At 48.1% G+C, this 21,756-nt stretch overlaps 1 protein-coding gene across 2 annotated transcripts in view; it reads left to right on the forward strand.

The window, feature by feature from the left end:
* The first annotated feature begins 15,396 nt into the window (after nucleotides 1-15,396).
* LOC122382368 (synaptic vesicle glycoprotein 2C-like) overlaps nucleotides 15,397-21,756 on the forward strand; it is a 58,401-nt gene continuing 52,041 nt past the window's right edge. The window contains exons 1-2 of one of the 2 annotated variants that reach the window (XM_043368900.1): nucleotides 15,418-15,528; nucleotides 15,785-15,917. Coding sequence is in view for 1 of the 2 variants with exons in the window: in XM_043368037.1 (XP_043223972.1) it covers nucleotides 15,527-15,528 (2 nt within the window). In the remaining variant the exon portion in view is untranslated. Of the gene's footprint in view, nucleotides 15,529-15,784; nucleotides 15,918-21,756 lie in introns of both variants that reach the window. The other variant, XM_043368037.1, reaches the window with a different exon arrangement.

Below are 21,756 nucleotides of genomic sequence, written 5' to 3' on the forward strand. Positions count from 1 at the left end.
CCACAGCCCTGCACCATTGCCACCAGGTGCTGGTCCAGGTTTGACGCGGACGAGGCCAATCGCCAGCTGACGGAGGTGGACTGGACTCCAGTGTATGCGAGTGACAGCCCGGAGGAGCAGTGGGACTACCTGCTCGCCGTGACACGACCCATTCTGGACAGACTGCTCCCGGAGAGACGTGTCAGGGTGCGGAACCCGGTCGCCCCGCCAGTCACTGATGCCACCAAGGAGCTCATGGCACAGCGGCGGGCTGCACTCCGAGCAGACTTGTAAGCGATTCAATTCTGATTGAATCGATTCTCATGAATCGCTTGAAAATGCCGACTCACTGTGATTGAGTCGGTTGAATCACCTCTTGTCACCATATGAATCATGATTGAATCGGTCACACATGGCAACTGCTAGTGATTGAATCGGCAACTCATCGATTCAAGTTGATTGAATTAATAAAATGATTCAATCAACATGTGCTGGAAATTGAAGTTATGACCATATTTAGTACTATATTATGTAGAAATATATGTGGCATTTGCATCATAGTCACACACAATGCACTGTAAAAATTGTAGGTATTTTGTCAGTATTATAAATGCGCACAGCTATCAGTATTGAAAAAAACATAAAAATTTTGTTTTAAGTTTTTAATCAAACTGTAAACACAAAATTATACATAAATGTCAATGCATGAAGATGAAAAAATGAATGTAAAGTTTCTTTCCAGTGCCCTAAAATCAGTATAGTAATCAAGTTAACAGTAGCAGTAAGCAGGCGCACATTGCTCAACACACATGTTTTAGATACCATGTTAATCTTTATATTTTCAATACCCTGTTTCATCAGGACATTTGTGAGCAAGCATAGATTTAGTACTTTTCTATGTTTTTTGGTATTTTCCTAGTGTATTTGGTTGGTATCAGTTTCCAAAAATGTCTTAAATTGATATCACATATGTATATACTTTATATAACATCTTGATTGAATCGCGTTGAGTTAAATCATGAGTTGAGTCATTCCCTGAATCACTGATAATGGGATGAGTCGTGATTGAGTTGAATCACAAGGTCCATGAGTCGTGATTGAATCGCTTGGAAAATCAGACTGTTTGATTGAGTTATGATTGAATCGGTCATTTCATCAAGTGAGTCGTGATTGAATTGATTGAATTTTTTTGAATCGTTTACAAGTCTGACTCCGAGACGGTCACCTCGACACCTACAAGCAGCTGAACCGCCAGGTCCGGTCGGCGATACGGCGCGACACGCGCGAGGAGCTGGAGCGGCGCGTGGACCGGGCCGGGCCAAGCGGTTTGTGGCGCAGCGTGCAGCCCATAGTGGCTCCGAAGCGGAGCGACAGATCCACCCCCGCCGCCGACGCCGACGAACTAAACCGGTTCTTTGTGGAGGTGGGCCCGAGGACCGCTCGACAGGTGACAGCGGCCGGCCCGGAGCTGCCGACCTGCCTGCCGCGCGTCTCCACTGGGGTTTTCCAGGTCACCCCGATATGCCCGGACGACCTGCGCCGAGTGGTGGGGAGAATGCGGAGCAGTAAGGTGTGCGGTGCTGACGGACTTTGCGTGCATTTTATAAAACAGTGTCTGCCGTCGCTGTGCCATATTTTAACGCACATTGTCAACTCGAGCCTCGTGTCACATCATGTTCCTCGCGCTTGGAAACTGACGCTCGTACATCCGATTCAGAAATCGACTAAATCTACCGACATTTCAAACTACCGACTGATTTCTATTTTACCGACTATTATCGCCAAGATCACCGAACGTGTTGTGTACGAACAGCTTTTTTACTACTTCTCATCACATCACCTGTTTTCTTCTAGTCAGCATGGTTTTAGGCCTAACCATAGTACAGATACCGCGCTTCTTACCGTCACCGACTCAGTTTTTACTGCGATGGATCATGGCAAAGTTGTTCTTATCTCATTACTCGACCTGTCAAAGTGTTTCGATGTTATTCCGCATGACCGTCTGCTGAACAAGTTGTGTTTATACGGCGTTGACACACGGTGGTTCGAGAGCTATTTAAGCGACCACTACCAGCAGGTCTGTGTGCAGATGTCCGTCGGCTCTCGGTGCACCTCTCGACCGCTCCCCAATGCCATCGGTACCTACCAGGGGTCAGCGCTTGGGCCACTGTTGTACTCCGTGTATGCAAATGACTTGCCTCTTTACGGTGACAACGACGTGGATATTGTGCAATACGCCGATGACACTTAGGTTCTGGTCACTGGGGAGCCCGGCGACATTGGCTCCTTAGTAGTCACTATGGAGAACGTTCTTGTTAAACTAGGTCATTGGTTCAGCAAAAATGGTTTGAAAGTCAACGCAGAAAAAAACTCAGCTCATCTTAACCGGATCCAGGCAAAACATTAAGCGGCTTCCACCTGTCAACATCAGTTTCATGGGCGCCACTGTCGCCGGCTCCCCCACTGTGCGGAACCTGGGTGTCGTGTTTGATCAGAGCCTGACGTTCTCGGCCCACATTGATGACGTTGTACGCCGCTGCACCGGCACACTGTGTGGCCTCGCTCACAGCCGGCACTGCCTGCCACAGTCCTGCATGGTCCGACTGGTCGAGGGACTCGTTGTCTCGCTGATACGCTACTGTATTACTGTGTATGGGTCTGCGAACAAGACTCAGCTTGGCCGCCCTCAGCGAGTCCTCAACTTCTGTGCGCGTGTTATCTCCGGCCGGAGGAAATTCGACCACATTAGCGACGTTTTGCGACAGCTGGAATGGTTTACCGCTGATAACTTGTATCTGTACCATGGCTTGACGCTGCTAAACAAGATCCTGCGCACATCCGAGCCAGAGGCACTCTCGAGTGGTCTCATCACTCGACAGGATGTCACCCGCCGATCCACGCGACAGTCAGACCATCTCGTGACGCCCAAGATTTTATCAGAGTCTGGGAGGCGGAGGTTTTTATACCTACTCTCACGTGACAGCGTTCAATAGACTCCCACCAGCGATGCGTGATATGCAGCACTCTCTTTTTAAGAAAGAGCTGCGTGAGTGGCTTCTGAGGAGTCAGAATGACGGCTGATCAGACTCGCTGACGTTATTTTATATTATATCTGACGCCGTTCACTCACTCGTATGCATGCATGTGTGTTTTTATGTACCCACCTATTGCACCTGCACCGACTGTATACCTTCTTGACTCGAGGCTATGAATAGCCATTGTATGATGGAATGCCTCACGACGTGAAATAAATAAATAAATAAATAAATAAATAAATAGCTTCGTAACATGTTACATAACCAACATTAATCATAACTACTTCCTATGTCCAAACGGGCGCTAAACTCGAAATCAGCTCCAAAAATTACACTTGTAAGTGGAAGCAAATAAAACTCAAAAAGTGAACCAAGGTCATCCATATTCGAATCAGGGCCAATAAATTTTTAGATTAGGTGTAAAATTCATTAACTGGAGGTCACTGGAAGTTCCGTTGCAATAGGCTCTTTTTGCGCGTCTTATTGGGAAAGTCCGAGAGGGATCCACCATCTGACCCCATTCCCCCTATGCAGGCAGGTCCGAGGGTAGTCAGGGCAGAGGCTAGTTAGGTACCTCGTAGTTACTGATACGTCATCCGACGAATCGACTGCAACCATTATTTTGACAATCAGACGAACACTTGGGTCAGTTTTGGCGCGCTCGCTCATTTGAGAGATAAAAAGGAACTAGAATAGTGGCTACTAACCCGCGCCCGGTTGGGGGTCCTGGATTTCTACGCCCTGCTGGGGGGGGGGGGGGTGTTTGAACACCCCCCCCCCCCTTGTAACTCGGCTCCTGGGCCACGTAGCGATACGCGGAAGGCGGCGTTCGTAAGAGCGTCAAAAATAATGACGAAATCACTTCGGTCAATTTTTTGGTCAGGTCAAAGGTCAGGTCACCAGAGGTCATTGAAGGCAAAATTTCGCCGATTTCCAGGTCGAATGTCGAAAATTTCCAAGAAGCCAACGCATAACTCGGGAACCAATAGAGCTACAGCGCTTGACCTGACCTTAGGTCATCGATATCAAAATTCTGAGATATAAATTTTGTACATGCTATTGCTCTTGACAATCGCTAAAAGTTTCAAAGCGATCGGTCACTCGGTGTAGCTATGACAGACATTGAAACTTTTTATGAGATGAGGTCACTTCAAGTGACCTGGTGACCTGACATTGAATGACCTTGGTCTGAAATTTTCACAACATGTGTAGAATTGATGTATGATAAGGTGTACCAAAAACGGCGAAAAACCACAAAGGGGTGTTCAAACCCCCCCCCCCCCCAGCAGGGCGCGGGTTAACCCGCGAGTTTTTATTTATTTCACAGTTCGCTACCCCTCCACGGACACCGTGGCTATTCTGGGTAGTACGTCAGCAGTACACAAGGTTACACAGGGAGTAGCACACATACCACATTCGGTGACAAACCATGCTCAGTTCACTACACGATGCACTATGTGACCTGAGCGCTCAGCAGGTACCGGCGCAGCTCCGACTTAAAGCGGGGCAGGCCTAGCTCACGTATATCATGGGGCAGTTCATTGAATTCCTTCACGACAGAATACATGAAACGCCGCCGTCCCGACTCAGTGCGAATGGCCGGGGTGTGAAGCTGCTGTACTTGCCTCGTCTGCCGCGAGTGCAGCTCACCACGCGTCACTGTCAGCCCATACAATGTGTCTGGATAGCCTGTCAGCATGATCCGCTTCAGGAGCATAAGGGAGTGATACCGGTACAGGTTGTGCGCAGACAACCACCCCAAGTCCCTAATGACGTCACTGATATGCTCATGCTTCCTTCGACCCGACACAACCCTCGCGCCAAAATTCATCAGCCTCTGGATGCGAGCCATCCGTGTCTGGTCGCAGGAACCATAGACACTAATACAATACCGGATCACCGATACAACCAGCGCCTCCACGATCGTTACAAGCGCCTGCCGCGGCAGGCTATGGCGACAGTGACTCAATCCGACGAGCATGCCGGTACAGCGCCGAACGACATCGTCAACATGTGAAGCGAACGTCATTTGCTGGTCGAAAACCACTCCCAGGTTCTTCAAACTGGGGCAGCCGGTGACGGTAGATCCCATGAAATGAACGGAGATGGTGGGTAGTTGTTTCAGAATTTGTCGTGAGCCAAATACTATGAGTTGAGTTTTGTCTGCGTTAATTTTCATGCCATTTTTGCAGAACCATTTCGAAAGCGAGTCTAAGTTGAGCTCCATCGACCGGACAAGGGCGGCACTGTCACTGGGTCGTCCAAACACTGCCACCTGACAGTCATCGGCGTACTGGACAAGACAGTCACTGTGTGGAAGCGAGTCATGCCTGTGCAGAGGCAGATCGAGCGCATAGACGGAGAACATGAGTGGGCCCAGGGCCGATCCCTGGTAGGTTCCGATCGGGTTCAGTAGCGGCTGTGATGTGACTCGTTCGCCATCTGGTGTCTGAATCAGGACTCGCTGGTAGTGGTCTGATAGATAGCTGCTGAACCATCGAGTGTCCACGTTATACAGATGTAGTTTCCAGAGCAGGCGGTCATGCGGAATTACATCAAAACACTTTGACATGTCCAACAAACAGAGAAGTCCGATTTCGCGTCGATCTATGGCTTCTAAAATTCGATCAGAGATAGTGACTAGTGCTGTTTCGGTTGAATGATGTGCCCTAAAGCCGTGCTGGTGAGAAGAGAACAGGTCATGTGAAGTGAAGTATGAAGACAGCTGTTCATAAACTACACGTTCCGTGATCTTAGCGATAGTCGGCAGTATAGATATGGGTCTGTAGTTAGAGGGTTCAGTTGACTTAGAGTTTTTCTGGATCGGATGAACGTAAGTTACTTTCCACGCCGCTGGTACAGTGTGCGAGGCAAGACTGGAGTTAACAATGTGCGTGACGACATGACACAGCGAGTCCCAACACAACTTCACAAAACGCATGCACAGGCCGTCGTCACCGCCCGCTGTGCTACCGTTCATACTCGCCACGGAGTTGCTGGGGGGGGGGGGCGTTAAACGCCCCCACTTTTTTCGCCGGGCCATAGCATAACAACGGCGCGCCGCAGGCGCGCCAAATTTTGGTTACCTGTAGGGAATTGATTGAAATTTATTGTGACAAAGTTTCAAAAAAATCCTTAGGAAAATTTTTGAGATATCGAGGTTTTAGTGACGTCATGATTTCTGAGTTTTCGACCAAAAACGGCATATGTTCAAAAAATCATATAAAATCACAGAATAGACATACAGACATGCCGTAAACACCATTAGACTGCCAATACCATGAACAATCAAATGCCTATCTTCGATTGTTGATTATCGTTCCACATTTTCCAAAATCTTGAAGTGAATCTTGGCAATTTCTTGTGACTACTTCACGACCATGATACATGCATTTCTTAAATTGAACTTTTTTAGCCAAACGCGTACACATATGGTGAAATGAATGTCACCATCGTGTTCTACGCCCCAAATTACCCATAAAACATGTGTCACAGGCTGCGAATATCAGTTTTGATTTTCGGGTATAGGTGCCTGCCCGGTTGACCTGACCTTGACCCTGACCTATGCTTGACTGACCCCTACATGGAGCTGACACTCTTGTAGGCCTTATATGATGGATTGTGCACCGTTTTGACAGAGTTTATGACGAGAGGCGCCCTTTGCGAAGTCCTGAAGTCCATGCTACTGAAAGCCCGATTTCAGGTGTTTGACCTGACCTTGACCTGACCTGTGACCTCAAAATTCAACTTTTAAATAGTCATCTGAAGCGTCTCGTCGCGTTCTTTCGTTTGCCGCCTCGTGCGTTTCGCTGCGCCTATTGGTTCTCGAGTTATCGGCTGGGGGCGTTCGGTGGGTGGCGAAATACCCCAGCAACTGCCGGGTTAAAATATTGTCATGCTGATGTTACACGCCAACAGCTTATTGACACATGAGCAATAGGGACTCCGGACTAGGGAGCTCTTGAAGCGATTCTGAATCTGACGTTTCATTTGTTGATATTGCTGACGCCAACTTCACTGACATGATAGCTCAAAAAAGTATACTCAGCATCGCCAAAAGTGGGGGGGGGGGGGGGTCGACCCCCCCGTCGGTGACGCCCCTGGTGGTATACCGAGTCGCAGCACCTTAGTTGCACCGACTGTCGTGAAATTGAGAGATCGTTGGGAAATTCCACGACACGAGTAATGTCGTGAAATTGAGGGATCGTTAGAAAATTCCACGAGTTCGGCGCGAGGAATGTATTTTTCAAATGTGTGTTTTATGCGAGATAATGTGCTCAGAGAATAAAAAATGTACATGACGCCGATTACTTTAATTTCTTGGTGATGGTTTAACATGGTGGCAGCGGTGTGGAGTTAGTTTTATATCCAGAATTACGAATCATGGACGAAGAAGGAGCTGTCTCGGCGCCTTCGCCAAAAGTTTCAGTGGCGGATTTTCCGACTTATGACGGCTTTTCAAGGCCAGACGACTTCCTCGCTCAATGCAAGCGTCTCGGCGACCTGGGTGGGTTCACTTCAGACAAGTTGGGCATGATCGTCGCTACACGCTGCTCCGGTGAGGCTCTGCGTGTCGTCAATGAGACAGAAAGTTTGAACGGTGGCCTAACATTTACTTCATTGTGTGCGGAACTCATGAGTCATTTTTCGGACCAAACTTCCACAACACAAGCTGCTATGAAACTCTCACAGCTCCGGAAGCAACCACAAGAACGCGCTCGTGACTATGGCATATCAGTGCGGCGCTTGGTGCGACAGGCATGCCCCGATTTTTTTCTGCACTAACGGCCAGGTCAAGAACATATGCAAGCCGGCCTATAGTGCCACATTGTACCGGCATTTTGTGGCCGGCCTAGACCAACACGACATCACCCTCTTGTCGCGTCTTAAAGTCACTACGTTCGAGGAAGCAATAGCTGAGTTATCGCGCGAGGAGTCACTACAAGAGTCTGTGCAGACAGCGCATGAATCTTCTTCAGTGCGCACAGCCCCAAGATCGGTTCAATGGGCCAATCCGATCAGTCGCAGTTCTTCACCGTACAGCGACGATGCAGCCCAGACCCAGCCCGTGATCCAGAGCCAAAGTAAGATCAGGCACCAATCTCCGGACGGGGTTGGCCCACACAGTCACCTACAGAAGCAGCAGGAGCGGCACCGGCAAAGTGGCTCGCCCTCCCCGCCCTGGCGGCACAGACGTAGTCCTTCGCCGCCTTACGAGAGTGATCACTCACATAGGTGGCCGGGCAGCCGTCGGAGTCCAAACAGAGCTCGCGGACGCAGCCCTTCACCATCTGAACCAGAACGGAACGACTTCCACCGACAGCAATGGCAGCCTGGCTGGGATGACTATCACCAGCAGCAATGGCAGCCCGGACGGGGCGGCCGTTACTACTACCAGCAGCAATGGCCACCTGGACGGGGCGGCCGTGGCTGGCGAGGTCAGCGGCCTCCCGGCGCCTGGGGAAGGCGCACACCGCCCCGAGGAGGGTCAAACAACGAACACCCACCTGACGGCTTTCACGGTATGATCCGCTGTTGGTCTTGTAGGGGCTGGGGACACCGCAAGTCTCAGTGCCCAAACGAATAGCCGGGCAGGCTCATAACGCTGGCCTGATGTCGCTGCCGGTGACGAAAGTTATGATAAATGGGGCAATTCTAAACGACTGCTTAGTGGATACGGGAAGTCAGCTGACTTTGTTAGACTCTAAAGTATTGAGAACATTGGCCCCTCGAACAGAACTGAAACGTGCAGCCGATCTCAAATCAGCGTCTGGGCATAATATGAATGTGCTTGGAAAGTGTGTCCTGCCCGTAAAAATGCTGGCATCTAGTGGCCAGACTAAGGAAACGGCATTCGAATTTCAGGTGGTAGAGGGCCTGTCACATGAATGTATTATTGGCTGGGATTATCTTAGTAGTCAGGGTGCTATCATGAACTGTGCAGATGCTTCCTTTCAGGTTAAGACCAGACTTTCAAAACCCGTTAGTGTTCCCGCAAAATCCGCAGTAGGTATGCTTAAGCGTCAAAGTAGACAGTCAGCTATCAACAGACTGTACTTACCTTATGGTTGGCCTTAACTCGGAAAGCTTAGAGATTACTGACTCTTTAGTACGCCCTTTCTCTTCACAAGAAATCCCTCTTTATATCAGAAATAGTTCAGATCGTCATATCACTCTCCCGAGGAAGACTGTCATTGGCTTTTTGGAGAGAATTGAATGTCATGAATCGGCTGAGCCTGGGTGTTCAGACTCAGGTCCCAGTGAGGTGAATGCCATCACGAGCGAGGATCGTCAATTCTTTGGTCAGACGACGGACGAAATCCTAGCCAGGTTTATGATGGGTGAGGCGGTTACGGATCGAGAACGGGACAGGTTAGCTGGTTTGATCCAGTCGTTTCCCGGTGTTTTCTCCCACGGATATTCTGACATTGGGTGCTACAAGGGGGACCCCATTGACCTAGAGCTGAAACCCGGGGTGTCACCGCAATTTGTGCGCCCTTATCCTATTCCTTGGTCAAAAGAACAACAACTAAAGGAGCAGCTTGATGAACTAAAGGCGTGCGGTGTAATAGCAGAAGGAGAGCCAGCTGACTGGAACTCCCCAGTTGTTTTGATCCCAAAACCGGGGTCACATGGGGAAAACCGCATAGTCCAAGACATGCGGCAGGTAAACAAATGCTTACTCCCGAAAAAGTTCGTGTTCCCGAGTATTGATGATTTCCTCAATAGTTTGGGAGGTTGGAAAGTGGCCAGCTCCCTGGATATTAGACACGCGTTTTGGAATTTGCGTCTCTCCGAAACTTCCAGCCAGATCTGTGCGTTCTACGCGATGGGCAACACATATTACCCGCAGAGGATGCCAATGGGGTGTGCCCAGTCTTCTTTTTTCTTGCATCGGGTTATGCATCGCGTTTTGGGTGACATACCCGGAGTTTTCATTTACGCTGATGACGTGCTTTTAACAAGCGCCAGTATGGATGAACATTATCGGTTGCTGCACACAGTATTCGAGAGACTTAACGAAGCAGGTTTAAAGCTTTCGGCTGAAAAATGTAAGATCGGGATGAACAAGCTGTCATACCTGGGCCACCTGGTTACTCCTGAGGGCATTTCAATAGACCCTGATCGTTTCAGATGTATTTCGACCATGCAACCGCCATCCACTGTCAAAGAGGCCAAGAGATTATATGGATTTTTTTCTTGGTTTCGGAAATTTATTCCAAGATTCGCTGATCTGTCAGCTCCATTGGTTAACTTAGCGAACTCTGAGAAATTTTATTGGAATCCAGAATTATCACGTTCATTTGAGTCTTTACGCGCGGCTCTGCTCTCTGACCGTGTACTAGCATACCCTAGCAGAGACGTAAGTGACAGGTTCATCCTGTATACTGATAGCAGTACGATCGGCAGTGGCCAAATTTTGTGTCAGATCCAAAATGGAGTGGAAAGAGTGATTGCTTTCAGTGGCAGCAAATATAACAAACACCAGCGTAAGTGGACTATCTATGAATTAGAAGTTTACAGTTTTATTCAAGGTCTAAATAAATTTTACAAATATTTGGCTGGTCAGGAATTTACGTGGGTATGTGACTGCAAAAGCGCTCTGCAGATTTTGAACAATCAAGACAGCGTCAACCCCCGACTGATGCGCTGGCGATCGTTCGTCAGTCAGTTTCACTATAGCCCCGAACACCGCCGTGCAAACTTTATGGAGCACGTTGACATGCTGTCGCGCGCACCAGGTATGCCACCAGACACAGAGTGTCCGGATAAGAACATGCCACAGGGGCGATCCAGCCCAACCGCGACCGAGAAAAGTAAGGACAAGTCGATGACCAGCCAAATGGCCCCGAGCGGCACGGCAGTGGCTACCGAAGGAGACGGTAAAACGGTCCCCGTTCCGCCACAAACACGGTCAGAAAATGCCACTCCCTCGCTTTCAGGAACTCAGGATCAGCTCCGCGTCAGTCTGATTGAGCCAGATCACGTTCAACCAGCGTTTAGTCGCGAAGAAATGATTTGGTACCAAAAACACGATCGGGACTGTCGGGCCATTGTCCATCATTTGCGCTTTGGAAAGTGGCCAAGGCATTGCAGCCCAACGTTGAAGCGATATGATGTAACTAAATTCAGATTAAAGAATGGCATTTTGTATCGGTACGACGACAGCACACCGGAAACCGGTCGGATTGTCTGGCCATTTGCCAAGCGTTTTGAGCTTCTGTACCAAAATCACGACCCATCGCACCATGGTCATTGCGGCGTAGACAAGCTGTTTGAGAAAGTTTCACGACATGCCTGGTACGCTGCATTAAAAGACGATTGTCGCGCTTACGTCAGGAGCTGCAAACGCTGCAGCGAGCGCAAAGACACTAAGGGTGTGCAGCCACCGCCGTTGATACCGCAGGAAGCTTATCTTCCCAACGAAGCGATGGTCGTGGATATCGTACACATGCCCAAAAGCAGGACGACAGGCGTTTCTCTCGTCCTCACTTGCGTTGATAAATTCACCGGGTACTTATCGTTTTATCCACTTCAGTCAGGCTCAGCCGATCACATTGCAAACGCTCTCCAAAGTCATTTCCTTGTGTTTGGCCCTCCAGGGAGATTGGAAACTGACGCGGGTAAAAACCTTAAAAGCTCAAAAATATCTGAGCTCTGTCGGTACTTTGGTGTGAAACACGTATCAGGAGTAGGATATCACCATGAGGCGATTGGAAAGGTTGAAAGGAAGCATCTCGATATGAAACGGCGACTACGCGCTCTGTCAGACAGTCATGGCGTAGACTGGGAAGTGCATTTGCCGGGGATCGTATTCTCTCTGAACAACGAAGTGTCTACAGGGTGTTTCACTAAAAGTGTCAAAAAGTAAATGCCTATGAAAGATATATAGAATATGCAAATCACGTGTCTGCGCACGTGGCTTTGTTGCAAATTTTTGGACATTTATTATTTATCCATTTAAGATATATTTTACACTCATACGGAGCGAGGGCAGTAGGCCAAAGTTACTAGTCATTTTTTCCTTATGCAGAACAAGAACAGGTTATTTACACCGCAACAGGAGGGATGAATTACACTTATGTACATTTGGTGCCATCAGAAACATTGAAACCGTATGCCGACTTTTCAGGAAACTTTTTACTCTCTCACCTCGCTACGTTCCAGATTATAAAAGTTTCAAAGGGCTTGTTGAGAGGTTTAAAAGGGTTCCTTCGATGCCAGTTCCAGTCCAAAAAAGGCGGGGTTGCCCCCACCTCTCGGCGGAAACCGTTGAGAAGGTCAGGGTCTTTTTGAGGGCCTTTGAAGATAACAAGAAGCTAATTCCAACATCAGAAATAGCCAGGGCCTTACAAGTTATTAAAATCAACCACTGTAACGGCTGTAGCCACCAGGAACTGACTGGACCAGAAGCTCCTGGGCCGAATAATCAGCTGCCTTGCCGCCCGCCCCTGGCCAGCGCGAAGCCCCGATCTGTCACCGCTAAGCCTCTGGTTTGGTCAGTGACTCAGTAGCTCTCGCAGAGCTGAGGAAGACTCAAGTCGCATCACTTCGGGAGCTGAAGAGCACAATTCAAGGCTTTGCCGACAGTCTGGACGCTGAAGATGAAAACGGGCTGTGAGGCACCTCCGGACACGTGCCGAAACGGTGCATCAAAAGAAGGGGCAGATGTGTGGAATAGGTTTGAGTGACGGTGATATCGTTTTTATATATTCAAATGTCCAACAATTGCGGATGAAATGATATGCAAATTTCCTTAGAAAACATTGTTATTATGTGCATTATGACCTTTTACTTTTTGACACTTTTAGTGAAACACCCTGAAAGAGCATTGTATGTAGGACAACGGGGTACTCGCCATATTTTCTGTACTTTTGGCGCCATCCTACCGCTCCGCTATCTCGGCTGGTGGATGAATCCGTCCCTATGTATTCGGATAACTTTGTCCATCAAAAGCTGCGCACGCTATCCCAAGATCTGCGGCAGGCTCAGGAGCAGCGGCGTATTTCCGCCGCAGCTGACAAAGCCGCATATGATCGTCGTAATCGAGCAAAAGACTTGCTGTATAAGGCCGGGGATCGCATACGTGTGCGTAACTTCAAGCACCAGGCTGGGGTTGCTCTTAAGATGGAGCATCCGTGGTCGCGCACACACACTGTAGTGGGGATGGTTGGACGTCGTCACGTTGAATATATGGATGGAACAACTGGAAGGCTGCACCGTACGCACGTAAAATTTACAAAGCCAGTGTTCGATTTTAAGCTGTAGGATGTGAACGTGTCATATAACTTGTGTATGCCCATGTCGAACAAGATTGTGTATCCATGTGTAATGAGCATTCATGTCTACCTATGATCTGTTAGATAGGGGCCTGTAACTAGGTGTTGCGCGCCGCACACTCGAGGGGGGGTAATGTCGTGAAATTGAGAGATCGTTGGGAAATTCCACGACACGAGTAATGTCGTGAAATTGAGGGATCGTTAGAAAATTCCACGAGTTCGGCGCGAGGAATGTATTTTTCAAATGTGTGTTTTATGCGAGATAATGTGCTAAGAGAATAAAAAATGTACATGACGCCGATTACTTTAATTTCTTGGTGATGGTTTAACACCGACGCTCCCGAGATGGCGCCAGTTGTAGACGCCTGGAATGATGCTGTGCCGCACAACTTCTGGCCAAGCTCAGACAGCACTGTGGACTGCGGTGCGACGACTCGGCGGCTGTCCACTGTCCAGTAGCCCTGACCACTGCCCAGTAGCCGAGCGCCTCGCACCCACCGGCTGGAAGACGACGTCACAGGGGGAGGGGGACGGGGTGCCGGCGAATACAGAGGCGGCCGTCTCCCATCCGACTCTGAAGGCTGCGAGCATTGCTAATTCTCTGCTAGATACATTGGAAATGGTACCGTTGGAAAGAGCATTCAATTCTGTCCGAAATTCACTAATCATTTTTGCATGATGAACAACAGTGTTCTTAAAAATGTGGATATTCTAAACCACTACATAGCCATTTTTACCGATATTCATCGATGGCTTTCAATAACCTTGCCCGTTGCCGCCAGTTTTCGAATCCTTCTGAAGAAGAACGCATGCTAATTCGACAACAAAATGTTTGACCGTCAAAAAGTAATAGAACGAAATGGATACCTACATAACTCAATCGACACAGGACCAACCCAACATCCAAGGGCGGCAGGGCTCAAAATATCCCTTCCCGCTGAAACGTTAGTGCGAAGTAACTGGACGGGCATGGGCGAGCCTCCTGCCCGTCCAGTTACTTCGTACTAGCGTTTCAGCAAACCCATTGAAAACTGGCTCGCCTATCCCTTCCCCCGTTGCCGAGCAAGCGGGTCACCCTAGTGCAGGGTGCAAATGGCAAATGGTGCGCACGCCCCTTTTTGGGAGTAATGGTGCCCTCGGCGGGTGCTGATGAGAGCTTCTAAGAAAACCTCATATTTTTGTCATCACGTAGGGAATGAGAGTTTTGAACCTAACATAGTTATTAGTTACAACTACAGGTGACGCAGATGTATAATAACTGGTCGCATATATTGTCACTATTTATATGTGTGCCGTGTGGACAACAAGTTGTGCAGTACTAACACTTTTTTTCTCACTTTTAGCGCCTTGAAGCCCACCGAGTTATCCTGCCGTCTGAGTCATGCCTTGCCATACAACTGCACTGGCAACTACAGACACTAGACCTCATGGAATATTTTACTAAAAAGCTTAACTCGACAGTGCTGCCATCTACTTTCCTACTAGAATGGTGCTACACTCAGCATTTTAGTTCCAGACTCCAGATTTAGAGCAGACCACTGCGAAAAATTAGTGTCAGAAACAAATAAATTGAGTCATTTTTTTCGCCGTAGGTGCTGGTCATCACAAAATAGGTGTTACCAACCTATTTTAGGCTGAAACAGCCATTTAATGCCAGGAATGGCTTTTCTAGAACGCAATAAAGTGGCGTCCATTTTTATCTTGCTTTCCTCCAATTCTAATAAATCATAGACGGAGAACCTTACTACCTTACTAAATAAGATGAAAACGGAACAGAAACGAGTCGACCCTGTTCGGGCAGCCCCGCTTCCAAATCAGCTCAGAGTGCCGCGCCTGACATGGAGACGCGGCATGACTTGACTTGCGCTTCGAGGTCATGTCTCCAAGAGCCATGTCTCTTCGAGGTCATGTCATGTCATGTCATGCCATGTCATGTCATGCCTTTCACCGCACTGCGTCTGTGTTGAGTTGCGCTGCAGCGGCGGCGGTGACGCTGGTCGGCTGGTCTGATTGACAAAGAGCAGGGTGGCGGCCCGCATGCCCACGCGCCGGCCTACTAGCGCGCCGGGCCGCTCATCGATTTTCCGTGTGCGGTCGGTGGTCGGCGCCGGCAGTCCAGCGAGGCGGGCGGCAGTCATGTCAGTGGCACGCCGCCGGCTCGCTCAGTGACTGTGACTGCCACTGTGACTGGGTGGTGCCGACTGACTTAGCCGAGTTGCCGTCCTCCTGGTCATGTGAGCCGACTGCCAGCCGATGCTGATAGCTATAGAAGCCCTATATGTTTCGGCTCATTTCGCCCACTTACCTCATTTTGCGATTTTTTTGTGAATTTTATTTTGCTCCTGGTTTTGGCCCTTGCTTATATTTATTGCACAAACTTGCTCAAACATCATCTAGTGTTAAGCATTTCTAACACATATTTGTCGCTTCATGAATGCCGCCTAAGTGTTAAGTCTCGTAGATAACACTGCTTCTTTATTGTTATTTCAGCTGCATGCTGCTCACCCTGTGTCTGGCCGTTGTACACCCGCTGCTGTGTGAGTGTCGCCACTGATGTCTCGGCTATTTCTGCACAAGGGACTGCCGGTTTGGGGCTGGGACAGAGCGCGCTGGCGTGACTGAGGTGAGCTCATCTCTGGCGGCCTGCTGCCCGTCTGTAGAGCGGGGCGGCTCCGAGTGTCTGTCCACAGCCGGACATTTGACGTGGCTGTCGCTGCCAGCAGCACTGCGGTAACTCCTACCCAGTCCCAGACACACACCGCCAGTAGCCGACGAACCGCGCCCACTCCGTCACAGCAGTCGCCCATGGACCACTTGTAGACGATCACACAGCACTATTACCCAATGCTGCATACATTGCGTACCTACTCTCCTATTGAGGTGAGCCATTTGATGTAGGTACTTACATGCATTTTGCAATGATTCCGGTGCTGGCAAGAGCGTATCCGAGTCAACGAATTGTTCCAGGGAACGTGAATATGCGATCGACCAGAATGCGTAGGAAAATGCATTTAGGTGCCAAATAGCAGTGCCATGTAGCTTAAAGGGACCCTCCCACCATACAATTAATGAATTGGCATAAGAGTTATGTACCTACCGTGGTTCAGAAAGAGCAAAAATGAATATCTACCAAATTTCACCCAAAAATATCAACCCGTTTTTGAGATAATAGTCTTTTATTTTTGCTTATTTTTAGGGGACTGCTGTTTCTATGACGTCATTTGGAAGCTGGAAGCAATTATTTGGTATTTTGAAAGTGCGGCAGGTGATGCGTGCAAGTTAGGATATACCGCCACACCTTTACCAAGGTTTTAGTACCAGTAAAACGTCTTTTGGGGGCGACAAACAAGCAACCGAGAGGGCGAGCCTTGGACGTGCGGATTTGCGAGGGGGCACTTCCAAATGACTTATGCACGGCACCCTACTAACCGGTCTCTAGCGGTGTGTCAAATTTGAGCGCAATCGTCCTAGCCGTTCTCGAGATCTAGAAGCGGCACCCTGCACGTGCGCAGGTGCAAACTGAATTTTGCACGGCACCCTACTAACCGGTCCTTAACCATGTACCGAATTTGAGCGCAATCGGATCAGCCATTCTTGAGATCTAGAAATCACCCCTGCACATGCGCACGTGTAGCAGTACCCTAACCGTGAAACATGAACTGCATTGTCTGGTGGGTGCCTTCATACACGCCACGTTTCAGCGCAATCGGCCCCGTAATTACCGAGATATTACAATAGTTGGAAAACTGACACCTGTTCATTTTGCATGTGGCACGAACATATCGGGTCACCACATGCATCGGTAATAGTTCAATGCTTAAAGGGACCCTCCCACCTTCAAAAAAGTTAATGAATTGGCATGAAAGTGATGTCCCTTGGTTCAGAAAGAGCGAAAACGAATATCTACCAAATTTCACCGAAAAATATTCACTGGTTTTCAAGATATTAGGCTTTTACTTTTGTTTACTTTTTGGGATCTCCCCTGTTACTAGCGACTTTATTTGGAAGCAATAATTTGGCAGCCTTAAAGTGCGGCAGACGTTGCGCGCAAAGCAGCGTATACCACCACGTGTTAACGATGGTTTTAGTCTAAGATTTAAAAATCGTTAGATCTCCGCTGACGTCACAAATTCTAAGGGGGCATTCCAATGCATTAGCCCCTTAGAATCCGAAAACTGCAAGTTTGAAATTCCATATCTTCGAATTAACCCTCGCCGGACCTATTGGTTTTCTACATACGCGCCGGCCGAGGGGGGGGGGCGGGTACGACCCCCCCCCTCGCCAAGGTGGGAGTGTCCCTTTAAAGTAGAAGGAATGAAGCTACCCTATAAAAATTACTGCAAGTAAATCGGTCCAGTGGTTGCGGAGATATAAGCTCCACAAAACCGTGACCACGGCCGGCCGGCCGCTCATACTTAAAAAAAAAATCTGCTATTCTACGTAATCTATTCTGCTATTTTACTTCGCTTTCTCCGCTCGCTCCGTAGCAAGATTTACCTGTGTGACTAGGTAAAAACGTTAGGTATCTGTATGACTTGGATGTTAGGTAAAATCTGGTAAAATCGTTAGATCTGCGCTGACGTCACAAAGGCTAAGGGGGCATTCAAATGCATTAGCCCCTTAAAATCCGAAAACTGCAGACTTTGAATTTAAATATCTCCGAATTAAAGCATTTCGCGATGTTGTGAGTGCCCAAACCGGTAAGTGCGAGCAAGGGGCCCCAAGTTGGCTATCTCATTTCAAAAGTAATTTTAAGGTGGGATGGTCACTTTAACCTAAACCAGTGCTGTCAAACCCTATTTACAGCACTTAAAGGGGCCCAGCTCTCAGAAACGTCAATGTGAATGTCGTTCCACTTTGAATTTATGTCTTCTGCTGTTGTCGTTTATTTGATTTAACCCTCGCCCATGTAGGGGGGGGGGTTGGTGCAACCCCCCCTGAGGTTTTTCGAAAATAGTGCAAAAACGGCGGCGCGCAGCGCCGCCAAATTTTGGGTACCTTATGGGGCAAACCTTGCGCATCTTTTGATAAAAAAAAATTTGACCGGGTCATGTCAGGTCACGGAGTTATGACGTCACAAAGGGAACAGCCTCCGGCCGGATTTTCACAAACTGAGTGCCAACGCCCGAGGTTTCCTGCCGGTGGTACGGACATCGGTTGATGGATCGTGATGAAACTTCCCATGCATGTTGGGGAAAGTATTGGCTATCATATGGTATAAGAAACTTGACCGGGTCAGGTCAGGTCACGGAGCTATGACGTCACAAGAGGAACAGCGTCCGGTACTATTTTTGAAAAGCGCCCGAACCACTATTTTGCTAATTCTTGTCACCTCAATGGGAATATGCAGCAATATTAGCTTCTATAGGGAGCAAATGGATCTTCCAAATCCAAAAATACAATCAGATTTCAAAAATTTAAATTTTGATTTTTCGATTTTCTGCCGCCGACTGTGACCTTGCCGACTTCCGGCGCTCCCAACGCGCCATTTTTAGAGCTAGGGAAACGAAATACATACCAAACGATAGAGAATTGATCAAGGAACACGATAGTGAAGGTTTCAAGTCGATATCTCCCACCGTTTTGCCGCAATCGCCGCGGAAAGTTAAAAAAGTCTATTTTTCCGAAAATTTGACCTTTGACCGGTCAAAAGTAGGTCAAATGTTGACCTAGGACCAAAAAATATACCCCCAATCGCGAGATCTCGGCGAGAGCAATCCGTTGGTCTTTTCCGCTAAGCTCTACGACGCTCCGTTTTCAAACGCCAAGGGGGGGTCGCACCAACCCCCCCCCCCCCCCCTGCATGGGCGAAGGTGGCAGATCGCCGTTTACGGGCGAGGGTTAATCTATTTAATCGATCTAATCTAACCCGTGCATGACCGGGGGGAGGGGACTAGACAGACAGACAGACAGACAGACAGACGGACAGACAGACAGACAGACAGACAGACAGAACTTTATTCCGGACCATACTGGTCCATAAAATGCCCTCAAGCCATAGAAACACTCACACGAACACCCATGCTAAAAAAAACAGTTTATGTAGAGCCTGCATGCATCAAATCAGGTGGCATCCATGGCGTGTGTACAGCCTTCCCAACCATGTGTTCCTGATCCTTGGCTGCTACATACTACAATGAGTTCAAGCTTCTCAAAATTATAGCTACCATCATACTGTTGTTGCACTCATCAACCCTTTTCATGAATTCATAAATTAACCTGCCCCGACTCACAAGAGCAATGCAATATGTTTCTTAAAAAGAATTATAGGTCTTATTTCACTTAAAAAAAACTTCGTTTTCTTACCCATTTCGTGCTAGAAGTGCCGCTTTGCCCAGTGTGCGGCAGTGGCCCACGGGGCCTGTCCCGGGCCGGGGCCGGCTGCGTTCTAATGTGGCTCGTAGCGAGGGCCAGTGTCTGCTCATTGGTCAGAGTGGGTCGTGTCCGCGTCCCACTCTGATAGCGTATTGACCTGACCGGCTGGATCAGAGTGCCGGTGCTAACTGCTATCAGCAGCCGCCAGCTCGGCCCTGCTGGCCCGCCTGCCACACGGCCAGTACCTGTGTATATACAATGGTGACATTCTAACGCTCCGACTACACAGAAGTAGTTCTGCCATATGAATATGGCTGTAATGAAATTATTGACCATAATTTCGACTGTTCTTTTAAACTGCGCCGGGCCGATGGTATTTGCGCTCCCCTTGCAGTTTTGCAAGAATATTTATAACCAGTAAAACGCCTTTTGGGCGAAGAACGAGCGAGCGAGATATAGAGGATTCTTCATGGATCCCAGTGGAAGATAAGGATATCTTTTCCAAGCGGGTTACTGAAAAACCTCGCTCCTTCGTCGCTCGGTTTTTCTGGAACACGCGATGAAAAGATATCCGATCTTCCACGAGTGAGCCATGAGGAATCCTACATCTTTCTATACTCTGTTCCGTTTCAAGTTTGCAGCCGAAGTGCCCTGCTGAAAGCAGTGCGTGATTTCTGTATATACAGCTCTTACATTTTAAGCGCAAATCCTTGAGAGGAGGAGCGATCTGCCGAAGAAACTCCAACTGCAAGCTTGATATGGAACAGACTATAGTTGAGGTTTATTCTTATTAATTAAACATTATATTTAAATGTTTTCATCTATGGAAAAATAAATTCAGAGTACTTTGTTTTAGTATTTCATAAGTTTCATACTCAAACAGACATTAAAAATGGTTCGATTATTGAACCATCATCACTTGAACTCTGGATTTTTAGCTATGAACCCTCGAGACCTTATCTTTGCATCTCAGTGGAGTGCAAGCTAGAAATATCCCTGCACTGTAGAACCAGCCCCCACCAAATCTTATCTGGCAAAGGAGTTCAAGCCCTGGTGACGTAAGCCATAGCAACCAAGAGTCCCTAGCAACCGGAAGTGGAGGGGACACCTCTCGCAAACGATCGACGGACGACGTTTCGTCAGCAAGTCCGTCAGCAACCAATCTCAAAATTTCCGGCTCCATTGAAGACTTCTGAGGCTTCTGAGTCTTTTTTTTCTTCGGACTCTTTTTGCTTTTGGGCTCGATTTATCGGTTTTTGTTTCTGGCATTTTTTTGTTTGATTTTTTTTTTTGTTTAGATAAGCTAAATTGGACAAATAATAACACAATGAAATCAAGCCAATCATAATAACCCGAGTCGCTTGGTCAGGTCACTCGGTCACGCCAATTGACCTTGTCTAAGAAAAAGACTCCTTTGGACCAAAGTCAACTAAACACCCGAATGAAACATCGAATGAAAGATAACATGACACACTCAATCGGCAAATTGCAACCGCGACCCATGCAAACATGCTAGTGCTATGAGAAGAGTGAAAAACCCATTAGATTTACTCAGCTCGACAACACGCGGACCGACAGATATGCAGCATGACCTTATCTTTTCTAGTTAGGCCATCATCTTGACCATAAGCCAAATTCCCAAAATGATCTTTCGAGATCAAATTGTCAAATGACCTTTGTCCTGTGAACTATTAGGTATTATTTCTCAAGACCGTGTTTCGCCGAAATAGCGCTTCGGCATATGCGTCAGCTTTCATTATCCGATTTGTGAAAAATTGTCAAAATCGGGAACAAAAATGCATGAATAGGTAGGCATTTTACATTTCGTGACCTCCAGTTCCTCAGCGATGACCTGATAAAAATGACCATAACAACTCTTGAAAGATTTTATAGCCAGCTTCTATTGCTTTTTACCGCGTCTTACTAGCTTGCTTACTTCTGGAGATAACCTGGTGTGGCCAAAAAAGCTCCCCCCCCCCCCCCTCTACCATGGAGAAGTTGCCTGAGAGACCCACCCGGGCGCGGGTTTATGTTTGCCCTGAGTGTAAATGCTTAGGTCAAATCAGAGAGCTTTTCCAAAAAGAGCGCTAAAGGAGCTATTGGATGCACCTTTTTGCGTCGCTGTCGCTGTATATATCTAAATATGC

The sequence above is a fragment of the Amphibalanus amphitrite genome, unplaced genomic scaffold (genome assembly GCF_019059575.1).
Source record: "Amphibalanus amphitrite isolate SeventyFive unplaced genomic scaffold, NRLGWU_Aamphi_draft 000000F_arrow, whole genome shotgun sequence".
Lineage (NCBI taxonomy): Eukaryota > Metazoa > Arthropoda > Thecostraca > Balanomorpha > Balanidae > Amphibalanus > Amphibalanus amphitrite.